Source organism: Aythya fuligula, chromosome 1, assembly GCF_009819795.1.
Source record: "Aythya fuligula isolate bAytFul2 chromosome 1, bAytFul2.pri, whole genome shotgun sequence".
Lineage (NCBI taxonomy): Eukaryota > Metazoa > Chordata > Aves > Anseriformes > Anatidae > Aythya > Aythya fuligula.
In genome coordinates, this window is record NC_045559.1 from 283,389 (window position 1) to 299,878 (window position 16,490).

At 42.5% G+C, this 16,490-nt stretch overlaps 1 protein-coding gene across 1 annotated transcript in view; it reads left to right on the plus strand.

Moving 5' to 3' along the window:
- Positions 1-16,490, plus strand: part of SHANK3 (SH3 and multiple ankyrin repeat domains 3) — a 346,038-nt gene that overhangs the window by 50,218 nt on the left and 279,330 nt on the right. Inside the window, exons 4-5 of the mRNA XM_032196507.1 lie at positions 1,038-1,146; positions 16,064-16,215. Coding sequence (XP_032052398.1) covers positions 1,038-1,146; positions 16,064-16,215 — 261 coding nt within the window. The remainder of the gene's footprint in view (positions 1-1,037; positions 1,147-16,063; positions 16,216-16,490) is intronic.

The following is a 16,490-nucleotide window of genomic DNA, read 5'->3' on the forward strand; positions in this document are numbered from 1 at the left end:
CTAAAACTGGCTGCTTCAAGGCTTAATTAAAATCAGCTAAAAGAAAAATAAAAACAAACAAACAAAAACCAACCTGCAATCAAAGATCTGAAAAACTGGACTGGAAATGAGTATTTTCACATTGTATTTTGTCCAAGTGCTATCTGCCTGCCTGGCAGAGCTGCAATTTCTAGAGTCTAGAAATTTAATAAAAGAATATGTTCATCAAGTGTAGCTATCCAAAAGAGAAAAACAAACAAACAAACAAAAAAACAGTAACCTACAAACAGCCAGGCAGACTTAAAGGAGTCTTTTGAGCACTCAGTCCCCTCAAGAGAACAAATTTATGTCTCTGGCCAAAGACAGAAAATTACACCAAGAATAAAACAGAATTTCACAGCAGAGAGTGCAACAGCCATACCCATTACACCATACAATAATAGTCGGTGTTTGAGTAGCTTGATCTTTCTTGAGTATTTCAAGTTCAACAGGCAGACAGATGATACAGCCTCAAAATTATTTACAAGAGAAGATGCAATGCTGCAGTGAGACACAGACCCAAGTGTGCTGTGCCGTCATTGGTGCTGTTTAGTGGGTGGTTGGCACTGTACTTTCCATAGCCAGCTCCGTGCTGCATGGTTGACAAATGCCTTGATAGATGTCTGGTGATGCATCTGTGTCACAGGCATGTACAATGGGTGCCTGCCCTCATGGTGTTTGTGAACAGAAAGTGTGCCTTAGCAGAGTGTTGTGGTGTGGGCAGAGGGTGGCTTCCTTGGGATGGTCCAGCAATCCCCAGTCTTGAAGAGTGGGTAGGAAGGACTACATTCCATGTGGATTTATGCCATACCCTTGAAGAGAGTATTTGCCTTGTAGAGAATATAGTCTCAGGGACCTGGGAATGAATAAGTGCCCTTGCTTCTAGTGGGTGCTGCACCATTATCCTTGCTGGTTGCCTTGGATCTCCTGAATGAGGATATTCCTCTGGTGGCTTTTTTCTTCCCATTGATGTGTTAACACTATGTGTTGTATGTTTTCCTGGGGTGTCACGGCTGCAGGCAAATCTGAAGAAGTTCATGGAGTACGTGCAAATGCTAAATGCGGAGAAGGTCTGCAGACTGCTGGAGAAGGGACTGGACCCCAACTTCCATGACCCGGATACTGGAGGTGAGATTGGCCTCTTCAGACGGGGGATGATGACAGGGCAGGGCTGGGGGAAAACGTGTCCAGGGGATGCAGTGGGAATCTGTGGGAGTGGTTGTTCTTGAAGAGGCATAGCAAATGATAATTTGTCTGAAATGTAAAGTTTGGAAGAGAGGTATGTAAGCTGGATTTCTTAGTAGTGTGTCCTGTTATGACACTTGGGTCTTGGAGGTCTTGGGAACATGAAGTTACAGAAGGTGCTTGGCAGAAGAGTGTGTATGGGGAGGGAAAGATGCATAGTCTGGGAATATGACATAAAATGAAAGAGCTGTGGGGCTGTGCATCTTTCAGAGTCGGATTCAGCGGAGGACAAAGCTTTCTCTTGGACTGGCGTATTGGGTGAACATAAAATTTCTTCATGAAGCTGTCAGAAGGTTTAAGAAATGTTTTGGAGGTCAAGAAAATAAAATCTTGGCTTCTAGATGCCTCATTTTTTAATTTTTATCTTTTATGCACCTCAGATAGGTCAGGCCTTTGGAGCACAGGCTGTTGGGTTGTCTGCAGGATCCTGGGTGTAAAGAATGAGAATCACAATCCCATGCATTTTCCTTAAGGACAGGATCATGAGGGAGGATTCTCATGGTCTTGTTCTGAGAGAGGAGCTACTGTTTTTATTGTTTCTGTTTTAAAGTAATGCACTTTATTAGTATTTAGCATAGAATTGAACTTCTTTGTGTGAATTACGGGCACGTTGCCAAACCATTAGCAAGCTCCAATTTGATGATTAATTTTCTGTGTTTCCAGTTCAGTTCAATGGCTTTTTAGGTTGTTTCTGACATTCAGGCTACCTCTGTAGCAGGAGTTCTAGTGTGTCCAGAGTGTTGTTCCACACCAAGATCAGCTGGCACAGTCTGCTGTCATGCACACTGTTAACCTCTCTTATCTTCTCAGACAACAGGGCTGCACCCAAACTGCCCCTTGAGAATGGCTCTTGGCCTCTGCCAGCTCTTCAAATGGGAAGATGAAAGTTGGTTTAGCCAAACTCTGTCAAGAAGCATTCAAACAGCACACAGTAATGTTTGTGTTGTGTAATTTGCTGGTGTAGCCACTCTGTCTGATCCTGCTGAAGTGTCCTGGTGAACATCTGCTTATATGAAGAATAAACCGTTAGTAGTATACAAGCATGATTGCTGTTTGCCCTGGAGCATGCCCAAACAGCTCAGCTTTATTTCACTTTCATTTTAGCCCAAGACCTTTCAAGCATTTTGTGTGATGTTTCTTTAAAAAGAAAGTCCTACGCTCTTCTAAAACTGATTCAGCTTTCTGAAATATATTGCAGAGTGCAGTGTGCTTGAGGAGATCATAGAATCATAGAATGGTTTGGGTTGGAAGGGACTTTAAAGATCATCCAGTTCCTACTCCCTGCCATGGGCAGGGATACATTTCAGTAGATCAGGTTGCTCAAAGCCCCATGCAATGGGGCTGGTAAAGTTTAGGATGCTGGAAAAGTTTTGGATCTGATGTTATTTCACAAAAGGGTGGAGGTTTGTAGGAACAGACTCTTGCATGCTGCAAAGACTCTTAAATACAGAGTGGGAGGAAGGAAAACAAAACATAACAACAAACCACCTGATCCAAATAGTTATTTATTTCCAGTTCAGAACTGAAGGCAAAACTGGATTTTATGAGATGTGAAAACAGTGTTGGAGCAGAGGGAGTCTTGGACACTTTATTTTGAGCCCTAATTCTCGTGCAAAACAACTTTATTACTGCTTGCTTTACAATGTGTTTTGTGAGCGTGACAGAATGACATAAAACTGCTGTTCAGTATTCATGGGTATCTGGAATTTAAGACCAGATGGAGCTATTATACCGTCCGACCTGACCTCCTGCATCTCATCGGATCCTCATCACCTTGTGTGTGTGTGTTCACTAAGCAAAGCTTAAACATATTTTCCAGAAAGTCATCAATCTTGATTCAGGGAATAGAGGATCCGTGCTGATCTTTCGTTATTCGGTTAATCACCCTCACTGTTTAAAATTCGTACCTCATTTAAATTTGTATGCTTCAGCTTCCAGCTGTCGTTATACTTTATCTTCTAGATTGAAGAGCACTTTAGAACCTGGTATGTCTTCACATGAAGGTATTTGTACATGGTAATCAAGTCAACATTCAATCTTCTCTTTCCTAATTAAAGAGGCCAAACTCCTTTAGCCTTCCATTGAAGGTATTTTTTCCAGTTATCCTGTCACTTTTGAGGTTTACCTGTTACTGTTCCATTTCTAAGAGGTTTTTAAGAAGGCAAGCACCAGACAACCTGCTCTCTGTCTGCACCATTCATCATGGGCAGGTGCCGTTTTCCCTGCGGGTCCTTGCTCTCTGGTCTCCTGGGCCGTGGTAGCAGTGGCCTCATTGGGGAGGACCCTGGCAGCTGCACATCTCTGGGACGGACCTCTACATCATTCCCTGCCGGGGTTATTTGACCTGTGTCACCTGAAGCATGGTGAAACCATGAAGCAGTTCCTTGTTTGGAAGCTTTGTTTTGGTGAGGCTGGTTTTGCTCCCGTTGGCTTCCCTGTGCAGCCTGGCTGGCTGATGGACAGAGCAAGGTGGGAGCATGTCGCTCCTCCCATGGCAGCCAGCTGCAGCTTTGGCCCCTGCACAGGAGGATTTTTCAAAGCTGTGACCACAGGGTGCAGCCATACAGGGCAGCTCATTTCCTCCACCATGCAATGTGTTCACCCCAGGCTAAGATGGATCCTGCAGGATTGCCATGGTTTTTGTTTTTGGTTCTGGAATTGCCCAGCAGTCTTCCAAGCTTTGTCACCTACAAATATGATCAGAAATTTCCATTTATATCAAGATAATGATGATGAAGGTAGAGCCAAGCCCAACACCTTGTACAGCCTCTTCAGCACACGCAAACATGTTCCGCAGTAACCACTCTGACTGCTTCTCCTTAACTGGGTTTTAGTTAATTTAAAACATGTGTAGCTGACATTTTATACTGCTCATTTTTAATGTCATGTAGGACTCAGCTGAGCATGAGTCTTACATCAATACTATCTGCATCAATCAGACTTGTAATTTACCAAGAAAAGGAAATACGTGTGAGTAGCAAGAACTATTTACTGTAAAACTCAGCTGGCCAATATTAATGATATTGGTATTCTTCAATGCTGTGTCAAAATTAAATTCCAAATGAATTTTCCGAGCATTTTTCCAGAATCAGTGCTATTTTTCTGGCTCGTTGTTTTGTGGATCATCTTACTCCTTTTTGAATATTAGCCTGACATTGCTATCTTTATAGTCTTCTTGAATGTCCTAATATTTCAAAATGTATTAAAATTTAACTTTATTGTCCCAGAAAGACCTTCAGGAAGAAGTTAAGGAGGATGATATACAACATCCACTAGATGTAAACAATTTATTCAAGTTCAGGTAGCTCATGCCAAAAATCCTTATTTGGTAATAAGGAAAATAATATTTCCACAGCAGCAAAATTAAAAATATTGATCATCTTGCTTTCTGTATTTATTAGCAATTACTCATTGTCTGCTTAGTTGACTAGTTTGCACAGGGTTTAGGAAATTATTTTGGTATTATCTAATTTAAACAACAGTAACAAAACCCCTCTCAGTAGTCCTTTGCCATGCCAAATGCAGTTTTCTTTACTGTTATGTAATTTGTTCTTGTTCTTGCCCTTCATTTTCTAATTTTGAATTCATACTGACCATTATTTCATCATGGCCTAGTGTTAGAGTCTTTGTAACTGCTCTTATCACTTCAGTGCTGACCTGCATGGAGAACACAGCAGTGGTTCTCCTCTTCAATTTATGGAGTAGTATTCCTGAAACTGTTCTTCAAGAATTCCCAGTCACCTTTTACTTTTTAATTTTAAGCCTCCCATGTTTTCTACGATAAATTTTCTAATCTGATTTCCCTTGGTTGATTCCCTTAGGAAGCATCAAATATTTACCTGGCTGGTTGGGCCTTCCATCTCTCCCCGTTGTCTTTAGCCGATGAAGCGTTTATCAAGTGTTTAGTAGATTTTTATTCCTTATGTTGAAATCTAAAGTAGCATTTACCTATGTTGGAGCAAAACATTATCTATAGAAAAGCAATCTTTTTTTCCTTTTTAGAAAATGAAATGATATTTTTTTGGTTGTTGGATGGGACAGCCAGCATTTGCTCTCAACTTGAAGTTGTCCTGATAGTGCAAGTGTTAATTCATATAGCTTGGAGATCAACACTTAAAGGTTAATTATTTTTTTTTCTTTACTGGTCTGTAATAAAATCTCATTAAGAATCTTTTAACTTGTTACTTCAGACACTAATTTACATGAAGTTGTGGCCCTGTTCTGAATTATTGCTGGACATATGATAGATAATGGGATTTTAATGTGAACTCTCTTTCTGGGCCTCCTTGCCTACTCAGTACTTTCTCATTCTTAATGTTCTAAAATGGTGTAATTGTCTGTAGATTTCAGTAATGACAATTATATCAAGATTCTTATTACCAGTAAAAGCAGTCCACATCCTTTTTGCTGTTATCTGGTCTCCTAGTACTTTGAAACGAGCAAAGAAAAAGAAAAATCTTACTCTCATTCTTTGTCAAATGGCCTTAATTACTTCTGACATGGTGCATTTGTGCTCTATTTCCCTCTTTGGAATTGTTTCACTTGTGTTCTTGGTTTAATGTCTTTCTAATTGTTCTACTTATTTCTCAGCCAAGATCGTTATCTCACCTCTCTGTGAAGTGTAGGTTCTTGACTGAGAAAATCCTCTAGAATGGGCCAGTGTTCCCTAAACCCAAGTTTAGCAAAACTCAGTTTTGCTCTCATGTGGTTGGCTGTTCACTTCCGGTATTTTCTGAACAATGTCTTCTCCTGCTTCTAAGACTGAAGGGATTCCTGGGATGAGCACGTGGACTTTTCTTTCAATCAACTCCCCATGCATGTCCTCATGTCCCATTACTAGTGAATTTCTGTCTAATTTCACAAGCTTATCCAACATTGAAGGAAAACGTTGGGTTGTCCTCATCTTCTGTGTTAAGACGTAACATAAATGCAAGTGCCTCTATACAGGGATGCAGCATGGGCTGTGCACTGAATCCTGTTCCAGATGATGGTGAAGGGCACCCAGATGCCTTTCAGGGGCCAGCTCTGAGGCAGAGTCGGTGACCTGCACTGGGCACCTCACTCTGGGCAGTCTGAGACATCAGTGAGTCCCTGACAGACACGATGCAGGGCTGGCAGGAGACTTGTCTGCTGCTCCAAGTAGGATGGGCATTGCCAGGCGGGGTCCTTGCTGGGGATGGCTGCATCCCACCTGTGGGCTGCTGCAGGGTGAGCTCAGCTATGCTCCATCGAGTTATCTACCACACTGCTGTAAACCACGCGGGAGCCTATGTACCCATGAATAGGAAAGTTAATTTGTGGGCTGAATCCCATGCCTCTGGCTTTGGCTTGAGGAAGACAGTGCACTGTTTTACTCTTCACCTCTCACTTCAAACAGTCCTTCTTGATGACTTTTCTCAGGACCTGAGCTTCTCATGAATCTTTGTATAAAATAGGAGATGACAGTCTCACTGAAAGAAATCAGAAACTATAGGCAAGAAAATAAAATATGTTTATTTTTGATTTCTTTTCCACTTCTGGCCATAACAGTAACGATCCTTCTCCTTGGGCCGCCTCTAAGGCTGACTCTTGAATCTAGCTGTCCATCCAGCCTCCTCTAAGTTTTCATTTTTTCAAACCTTATATAGTAGTGTAATGTGTGCTTCTGATCCATATCTTCCAAGTGTCACCAGATTGAACTTCATATGCAGGACTGTTCCTCTCCATTTGTAGAAGGGAAAGCATAGTGCATCCAGCTTAGCACAGCTTTTCTGTTTGTACAGTTGGAATAGATCCATACCTGAAAAGAAGGAATGATATTCCCTGTGAAACTCCTATTTGGCAGTCTTACTTTCCTGATAGGAGTCTTGACAATGGACTTGTTTACTAAACTAGAATTTCTTAAATTTCCGGTTGAAAGATGAAGGGTATGCAGGGATCCTGTGCTGCAGAGTATGAGAGCAGAGTTATGGATTGTATTGTCCTATGACAGTATTAGCAGTCAATCATGTTGGTATTGATATAATATGTACTGTAAGTTTTAAAAGCTGCACAAATCATAGAACCATAGAATATTTTGGGTAGTAAGGGACCTTAAATATCATCTACTTGCAACCCACCTGCCTTGGGTGGGGATGCTATCTATTAGATAGGGTTGCCCAGGGCCTCGTCCAACCTGGTCTCCAAGGATATGGAATCCACAACCTGGACAACCTGTTCCAGTGCCTCACCACCTTCTGAATGAAGAACTTCCTCCTAACCTCTAACATAAATCTTGCCTTTTTTAGTTTAAAACCAATTCCCCCTTGTCCTGTCATTATCTGACTGAACAAAAAGTTGTTCTCCATCTCTAAGTCCCCCTTAAGTACTGAAAGGCTGCAAGGATGTCTCCCCAGAGCCTTCTCTTCTCCAGGCTGAACAGCCCCAGCTCTCTAAGCTTTCTTCATAGAAAAGGTGTTCCAGCCCTCTCATTCCTTTAACTGGAAGCCTGTTCCTGTTTCATAATTGTTGTTGTTAAGAGCCCTATGCTTTTTTATTTGAACCTTAGGGTATTGGACATACCTGGTGAGAGAGGATTGTTTTCCTATTTATTTTCTTTTAAAAGTTTTCATATTGGCTTTTTTACCATAATGTCTGAGGACATTATGGGAGTCTGTTGAGCAATATGATTGATGTGTGTCAGTTGTGATCCTTTTTGTGGCATCTTGTTCGTGGAGAAAATAAATATGCATATGTTCAGGATAACATTTTATTTTGGTAAGCTGTAAAGTAAAAATGTTATTGTTCTATGTCATTCCTGCTGTCTTTGTTAGATAAGAGTGATGGATGGAAGAATGTTTTCATAGTTTTATATTCAAGGGGTTTACCCAATTCTCAGTCTGCAATGCAGGAGGTCTGGTGGAATGAAAATGTGCAGTCCCCAAGGTTAAGCAAAGGAGGAGGACATTGGCTTGCCCACAGTGCAACACCAAGATTGTAGGATGCAGGAAACCTGGGAAGGGAGAGAGTTGCTGGGGATCAAGACAGTGAAGTCTCATTTTAGGAAACCATCTCCTTGCAAGTCCCTGGGGAAGCAGACAGTCTAGAGAGAAAGGAGAGCATTAATTTAATATTTAATATCCCTCTCCAGAACAGGGAAGACTATTGAACTGAACGTAGGTGTGGATGTAGACTTGAATCCTGCCAAGACTAAGCTGATTTAAGAACCGGCTTCTGTACCTACAGTTCTGGGCAGAACCTGACTGGTTTTATAGGAGCTGCCTTTTTTTATTATTTTTGTTCTTAAAGCCTACCTTCACTCTGCAGGGAAATCTTCCTGTTGAAGCACAGGAGCCTTCAATGCAGTTCTTACCTCCTAACCCATCCGTGAATCTACAGTGTGCCCTCCTCTACATGTATGATGTGGTGGCTTGCAGTGTTGTGACCTGCTCTCGGAAACGAGGAGTAATGCCACGACTGGGGTTTTCCTTCTCTGGGAAGCTGGGGTGAGGGGCAGGCTCTGCCTGCTGTGGAGCTTTTGCAGGTATGGCTGTGTGCAGAGGAGAGACCTGAGGTGGCAAGCTGGAAGCAGGACAGGAACCAGAAAACTGTGGTTCAGAGAGAAATTTTTTTCTGCTACTGTGCTACATGAATGATTTCTTGTGGAGACAAAACTTCTTGTGCTCCCCAGGCAGCTCATCCACTGGAGTTTTGCTCCTGCCACAGCAGGTCTCCAGTTCTGTGGGGTTTCTCCCAAAGGAGGGGCCCATTTGACTAGAGACTTTTTATGTTCCTGGGTTAAACACTGCCAGTGCATTGCTCTTTCTGATTTGTTACTTAAAGACTCAATGGCTAGTTTGCTGCCAAGTCAAACTTCCCCTCTCCAAGATGTTTCAAAACCTTAGTCTGAGAAAATCTGAGTCTTTTTATTTGTTGAGAATGCTTTTACATTGAATTTTTAACCCAGAGCTTTCAGATTTATCAGTAAAGTTATGGTAATGTGGGCAGCTCTTCAACTAAGATTTCAAGAGAAGGAATAAATAAATGGTCCTTTTTTCCAGTGCTTGTTATTTAGCAAAGATAGCATTTATGCACAGCAGCTTTTTCTATTTTTAATTTCTCATCTCTGCTATACAAAATCACTGTAGTAAAACCTTTCTTTTTTGAGTCAAAACAGCATTGCTATCAGCTATGCTTTTTTATCCACAGAGTCTCTAGGATAAGTTTACCAGTGATATAGCAAATAGGCCCTGACACCAAATGCTTCTTTCTGTGTGGCCAGGTCTTCAAAAGCTTGGATAATTACAAACACCATTTATTCTCCTTCCTCCTACAAAATTGGGGTTTCTTCTTGAACCACTCATGTGCAACACAAGTGGTTCCTTCATCCCAGTCTGAAGGTGATTTAAAACTGCTCTGCTGATTTTTAAGACAGTGAATACAATATTACTGTCTCAAAGACTTTGCAGTATAGATCCCTAATGAAACTGATTCATCCTCTTCTCAGTTTCTGTAACTTTTTATTCTACGTGTCTTGACCTAGGGAAAAGAATATCACTGCAGAAATTATTTATGGGTCATTATCCACGACTGTTCAGCATAGGGAATTTAATAGTCTTACCTGCAACCTGCTAGGTTTTCCAGAAAGCAGAGGTTTCCCCTTGCTTGTGAGCTAGTTCATGTAAAGGAGAGATGTCAAATAACCCTGCCTGAGGTTTCAATTCTAGCAGTTCAGAAAGGGGATCTATCTGCGTTGTAGAGGAGAATAATGAGACACTTTTGCCCAGTTGTTCTTGGCCATCAAAATACCTGTGTTTACTCTCAGTTTCTCTTTCCAGCATGTGCTGTTCTTTCTCTTCCCAAGGCACGCAACGGCCTTGTTGACAAGTCCTGGTTCAGGACTTGTCATTCAAATTGTCCCCTGTAGGAAGTAGACATTTCCCTTATTCTGCCATGATCCTAGGCTGTTTGTATCTCACATTAATGTTACATTTACTGAAGATGCAGGGAGGTTTGCAGCCTGTTCACACCAGGGACATGCTTGTCCTCTGCTGAATTGTTCTATTTCTGTGCACTCCACCTGGCTTCTCTGCCTATAGCAGGGGGGTTGGAATTAGATGACCTTTGAGGTCCATTCCAACCCAGGCCATTCTGTGGTTCTGTGTATTATGGGAAGTTTCCCAAAGTAAGTGGGATGTGCCTATTTCGAGAAATGTTCTTTTGCAGAGTTAAATCCATCTAGTGTACCTTGAATAATGCAGACTGCACCATAAAATACTGTGTGATTTGTGGTGCCATCCTCACAGCAGAGCCAACAGGAAGGTACAATGCTGTCTCAGCTCAGTCAAGCACAAAGCTTGATATCTCCACTTAAGCTGCTGTTGGGAGTGGTTTTAAGCTGCGTGGAGGCAGCTGAAGTGCAGGGACATGTTCCCTTCTCCTCGGTCTGCTGAGGGGGAGAGAGCAGATAAGTGCAATTTCTTAAACCATCACAGCCCAATTTGCCATAGTTTATGTTTCAGTGCTGCAGGATTGCTGGTGAGATACTCTAGAAAAGATTAACAGTTTTTGAAACAGTTTAAAAGAAAAAAGACTTGCTCTGTAGGCAAATTTTAAAGGTGAAAAACATACTTTAGAAGTTAGTATTATTCTAAAATAAGACCCAAACCTGAGTATTAGTTCAGAATGGAGAAATGTGAAAGCAATCCTCAATATTTAACAGGGTTGCAACAGGAGAACAGCAACAATGAGAGGAAATTGTTGCATTTACAAAGAAATTTTCTTGACCGTGTGCAGCAATACGGACTGTGGCTCAGTATGATCTGAGGACAAAGAGCTGAAGGAATAGGTAATTAGGGAGAGATACTTACTGTGCACGGCCGTGCTTTCTGCACCTTCTGCTTAACATTACGGATAAATGTTTGCCCAAGGCACTTGGAGCCTGCTGATCTCCTGCTTCAGCTGTGCTGTACTGCAGACTGCTAGCTATGGCATAATGCATTCAAGGTATAAAAGCAGTATTACTTGATTAAGAACCTGAATAACTCACTTTAAAATATGATAAGTTTTCTGTTGATTTGAATTTTAAAAGCTGAAAGTTGCACTTTGGTTCAGTCAGCAGTTGTGGCCTAGATAGGAGAACACTGGAGGAAATTTCAGTGGCTTGTGATTTGTAAAGTTATGGTTCTTCTCAGTTTAAAGTCTGTTAGTCCAGTTACTTTAAGCCTCCTTTTTTTTTTTTTTTTTTTTTTTTTTTTTTAAGTGAACTGGCAGCATCGTTTTCAATTCAATGTGTTATGCAGATTAATGAAAGATGATGTGTTTACATTCAACTGCGATTGCAGATGAAAGGTCATTTTGTCAGGTTTTTCACCCACACCTGAAAAACAGTGCCGTGAGGTGCTACTTCTAGATAGCATTTGTCATAGGCACATATTTCCTATTATTTGTATTATATTTCTGTATAGGAACATTGTGTATACCTTAACCCTCCTCTCTAGTAGCTTGCATGATAACTTTCATATCAAGTCCATTGCCATCTCAACTTGAACAGAGATCTTCCTGTTTTCAAAAGGTTGAAGTTAAGTTCTGGAGTGTTTTTTTTCTTTCTTTCTTTTTCTTTTTTTTTTCTTTTTAATGACAAAAATCTGTTATCTGAATGAAGAGGTAGTTCTTGCTTGTGTTGAAGCTGCCTTTGGGGTCTCAGCTTTCGTCGCTGCCTTTGCCCCACCGTGTGAATTCCAGGTCTCATAACAACACCGCCTGCTGAGCTGCCGCAGTTTCCTTCTGCGATATGTGTAGGAACATCCACATTTCCGTACTGTGGCTGTCCCATCAAGCTGTCTCTTTGCTGCCGGCTTCTGGGGGGTGTGTGAATAGCACCTGCACTGCCGGCTGAGTCGGCAGGACTGTGCCTGGTGCTGGTGGTCTTGTGGTGTCCCGGCCGCAGGAGCTCAGACTTGTTCCTCCACCATGCAGCTTTGTTCGGACGCTGCGTTCACAGAAGTGACCAGCCTGAGGATTGCCAGAGTACCCTGTATGCAATTAAAATATAAGCAGTGCTTTTCATCCTAAGCTTTTTTTAGTCAAAGGAAGAGAGAACACAGATACAAGACAGAAATGTAGAAAGAACACTGCTTTAAATGCAGCAGAAATTAACTGTTGCAGGGTTTTCTACAGCTGTACCTGTTTCCTGCACTGGCTGCCCCAGCAAAGCGCTGTGTGCCTACATCCTGCCCCCAGAGGTGGTTCGGATCTGTGCTGCACTCACCAGTTAGGCTTCTGGATTGCAGGGGTGCCATTTGCACAAAGAAATCCCCACAGCAGCTGTAACAATCACCTCCTCTGCTTCTTCCGGCACATTGATTAAAGGAAATGTCCACTGGCAGCTTTATAGGTCTGGACCATGTAACCTGCTCCTTCCCTGGTCTGTTGTTTCTATGACCACTGGTGGTGCTCCCAAGCACAGCTTTCATCTGCTGGCCAAAATTCACTGTTGCTGATTTTGACTGCAGCATTTAATCTCAGCCCTGCTAAGGACGAGGCTCACAGGAGCAGCTGCCATACGTAGGTGGATGCTGACTTTGTTGTGCAAGTGTTTTCAGTAGAGCCATTTTTGAGTGTAGAAGGGTGTACCAGTATCAAATCACGTGGCAAGTTCATCAGTCCAATAGCCCAAAGGCAAGGAGTCCCACCTACAGCTCCTTACGTGCATTAATCCGTATTTTACACTGCAAAGTACAACATACCATCTTGCTTGTTTTCATTTCCTGTTATGGACCTCATGTGTTTATTAGTTAATTACTTTAAATATATATTTGGATATGCACAGTTCCGAAAATTAGCAGATTGTAATCATTAAAATCCTAGATTAGATAGAGATTAGATTAGATTTAGTGGACAAATTGCTAGCTGCAGTTAATTCAGTTAATCTTGAAATGCCCAGTTTGGGCCTTTCTCTGTCTGGAGTTCAAGATATATATATATATATATATATATATATATATATATATATATATATATATGTATGTATGTATATGTATATATATTTAATTAAATTTGGTACATTACTAACAGAAACTAAAGGAAGATTTGTTTTCTGTGTCTTTTGCCTCTTTGAAAAGTTTGTCTCATTTAAATTGATATTGAAAAAGACCACTGATGTAACTGCATGTAGGAATGGAGGAAGATGCCTGGAGCAGTGACTGACAAAGATACTTCACATGCACAACAGGAAGTTAATAGCAGTATCTGAGTATTCATTAACAGCACATGGGTCAAATGCATGCCTTGAAAATAATTAAAAATAATCAAAAAGAGGGAACAGATTTTACAATAATAATGGTGTAAAAACAGTAACTGGAGGTTAGTGATAATGAAAATAAAGCAATTATATTTGGCAAAAAAAATAAGTGACAATCCTTAAAGGACTGTAACCTCACTAGGGTCTTCTCTCTAGCCATTCCTTTACCTTCAGCTGGAGGTAGCCATAGCTAAAGAGCTGGGTCATGAGAGTTGGAGAGGTAAAGCAGGTGGTTTTTGTATTGGTGGAGTGGAGGAGAAAGGCTCTCCTGCCCCAGGAGCTTCCCTTTTGTCACTTACTGTTCATCCCCTTGGTGTGTGTGTGGAGGGGTAAGGTTGAATTGAGACCCCTTATCCCCATCCTACCTTGGGGTAAATAGTGGGCTGTGTCTAAACAGACATTGCATCGCAGTTGCCCATCTCTTCCAAAAGACAACAACCACAGTGACATCTCTGCATACTCCACTAAGGTCTTGTGAGAACCTACCTGGGCTGTGGCTGGCATTTTGCTTTACATCAGCATCCATCTGTAGGTGTGCCAAGAAGTGGCATTTTCCACAGTTCTTGTGCTGTGTCTGGCACTGCTCTCTCATGGTAGTTGCATGCAGTGTGAGAAGGGATGTGGACTTTCCATCAAATGCTAATTTGCACAGCTTTTGCTGAGATAAGGAAATAATTCCACTGATTTTTCTTAGGTTACGTTGTTGGCCCTGTGGACACTATTACATTGCCACGTAATGTATATGTTGTTACAGTGGTAATTACCTTCATGTTTAAATTGAATCTCTTATTTTCTAACTTGAAAGTATTGTAGCTGTCCTCTTCATTCATTGGCCAATGGATGAATTCATTTTATTCATTATACCCTTGACTTGGACACATATGCAAAGATATATTCATATCTGCCCAGAGAAATTGTGGCGTCTTCTTCCTTGGAGAACTTCAGAAGCTGCCTGGACGTGGATCTACGCAACCTGCGCTGTGTTTCTCTGCTTGAGTTGTACCGGATGACCTCCAGATGTCCCTTCCAACCTTAACTGTTTTGTGATTCTGTGATATATAACAACAGTGTGTGTGTGCCTTGTATCACAGAATCCTGAGAGTTTTAGCAAAGCCACAGAACCCCGTCTGATCTCTTTCTATCTCATTAAAAAAAATAGCTAATAGCAATGCTCTAGAATTAATATTTACTTGCTTTTTTAAATGTATTTGTATCTGAAACTATTTTATTATTTTCATTTTAATAGTTATTTCTACTAAATAGAGAGTTTTTAATTTATGTGCAAATTAGGTACCTTCCTAAAAAATACATGAATTTATTTCTAGCTGATGAAATCCAGCTAGTGTCCACCTATTTGATATGGTATGAGGGATTTGGATGGGAGGACCTAGAAAGTTGTTTGAGAAAGAAGACTTTTTTGCTTGCCTGTAGTAGGACCACAATAGGGTGTGTGCAGATGCACTTGTATAGGGAGACAATCTGTGCTTCTTGCGAACCCATCCAGGTAGAGCTTGGCTGAATGATGAAGGCTGCAGTCAGGTGCTTGACGGACAGAGGTAGCAACTCCTGATGGAAGGGGCAGTGCCTGTCTGGTGCAGAGGGGTCTTTCTGCTTTTTGGAGCTGCATGCACCAACAGAGCAACAGATTTGCACCAGGGCTCTTGCTCCCATCTGCAAAGCAAATGCAGAGAGTGGTCAGGGAGCTGTGGGGGTGCACTGGGTGAGGAAGGCTTGTTGAAAGGGATGTCTGTAGTTCTTCCACTGCCTACTCTAATTATATCCCTAAGTGGAGTAAGTCCTAATGCACTGGGCACTCCTGGGAGTTGGGACTGTTTCTTGGTCAGAGATTGGACTGCAGTCAGCCAGGTGAGTTTGTGTGGGCTCTTTGTGCAACGATTTTGGCTTGTCAGTGGTGAGAGGGTTTGTCACATGGGTGCATGGGCATTTCACCTCTTGGGGATGAGTATTTCATATTTGGAGCTTGCTGCTGGTGATGTGATGTGATGAGGACCAGCCACAGGACAAATGTGTGTGAAAGGGCTCAGGACAACTCCATGTATGCTGGCAGTGCTGCTGGGTTGCACAGCTGTGCATCTTTCCCCAAAACAGTAGCCCTTGCTTTACTGTGGGGAGAAATGGAACAAGGATATCCTTTTTACCCTGTTCTTCTTTTCCCCTTTGTATAAATGCTGTGCCCAGATGTGTCCCTCTCTGCAGTGTAAGAGCCAGCAATGACGCTTCTGCCATTTGTTAAACTGACAGCACTTTCCTTGCCCATCTCCTCCAGGTTCTTATCCCACACCCATACAAAATTGATGGTCAGTCTCCAGCCCATGGCCAAGAACTGCTACATCCCCATGTTTGAGAAGACTCACTGCTGTCTGAGTGGGTTGGGAGCAAATGTAGGGCTTGGTGCAGCTCCGTTGAGGGGAGCAGGGAGCACCCAGCATTGCTGTAGCCCAGGCAGGTGACATGGTGGTGCTGTGATGCCCACTGTGTGTGTGCTCACGTGGTTCTCACCCCTCTCTCGGGGCTCTGCAGAGTGTCCCCTGACTGCAGCGGCTCAGCTGGAACTTGGTGCCGAGATGATCAAAGCACTGCGCAATGGGGGAGCACACCTGGATTTCCGGACACGGGAGGGAATGACAGCTCTTCACAAGGCTGTGCGGTGCCGCAACCATGCGGCGCTGTTGGTGAGTTATGGCTTGGTCCCCTCTGCCCTTTGCCCTAGTGCCAGCTGCTCCACTTCCCGACCTGGCCTCATGTCACTGCCCCCGCATCAGTGTGCCCTCCTGGGATCAAAACCTGTCTTGTGCTGCATTTGGGGAGCACAGCTTGTTACAAAAAAGTGGCACTAATGATCTGAGTCGTGGGGAGGGAAGGGGTGAGCACCACCTGCTGCCATGGCCGCAGCACCCCAGTCCTCACAGGGTGAGTTGTCCTGTGTGGCTGCCTGGAGCTGCAGGAC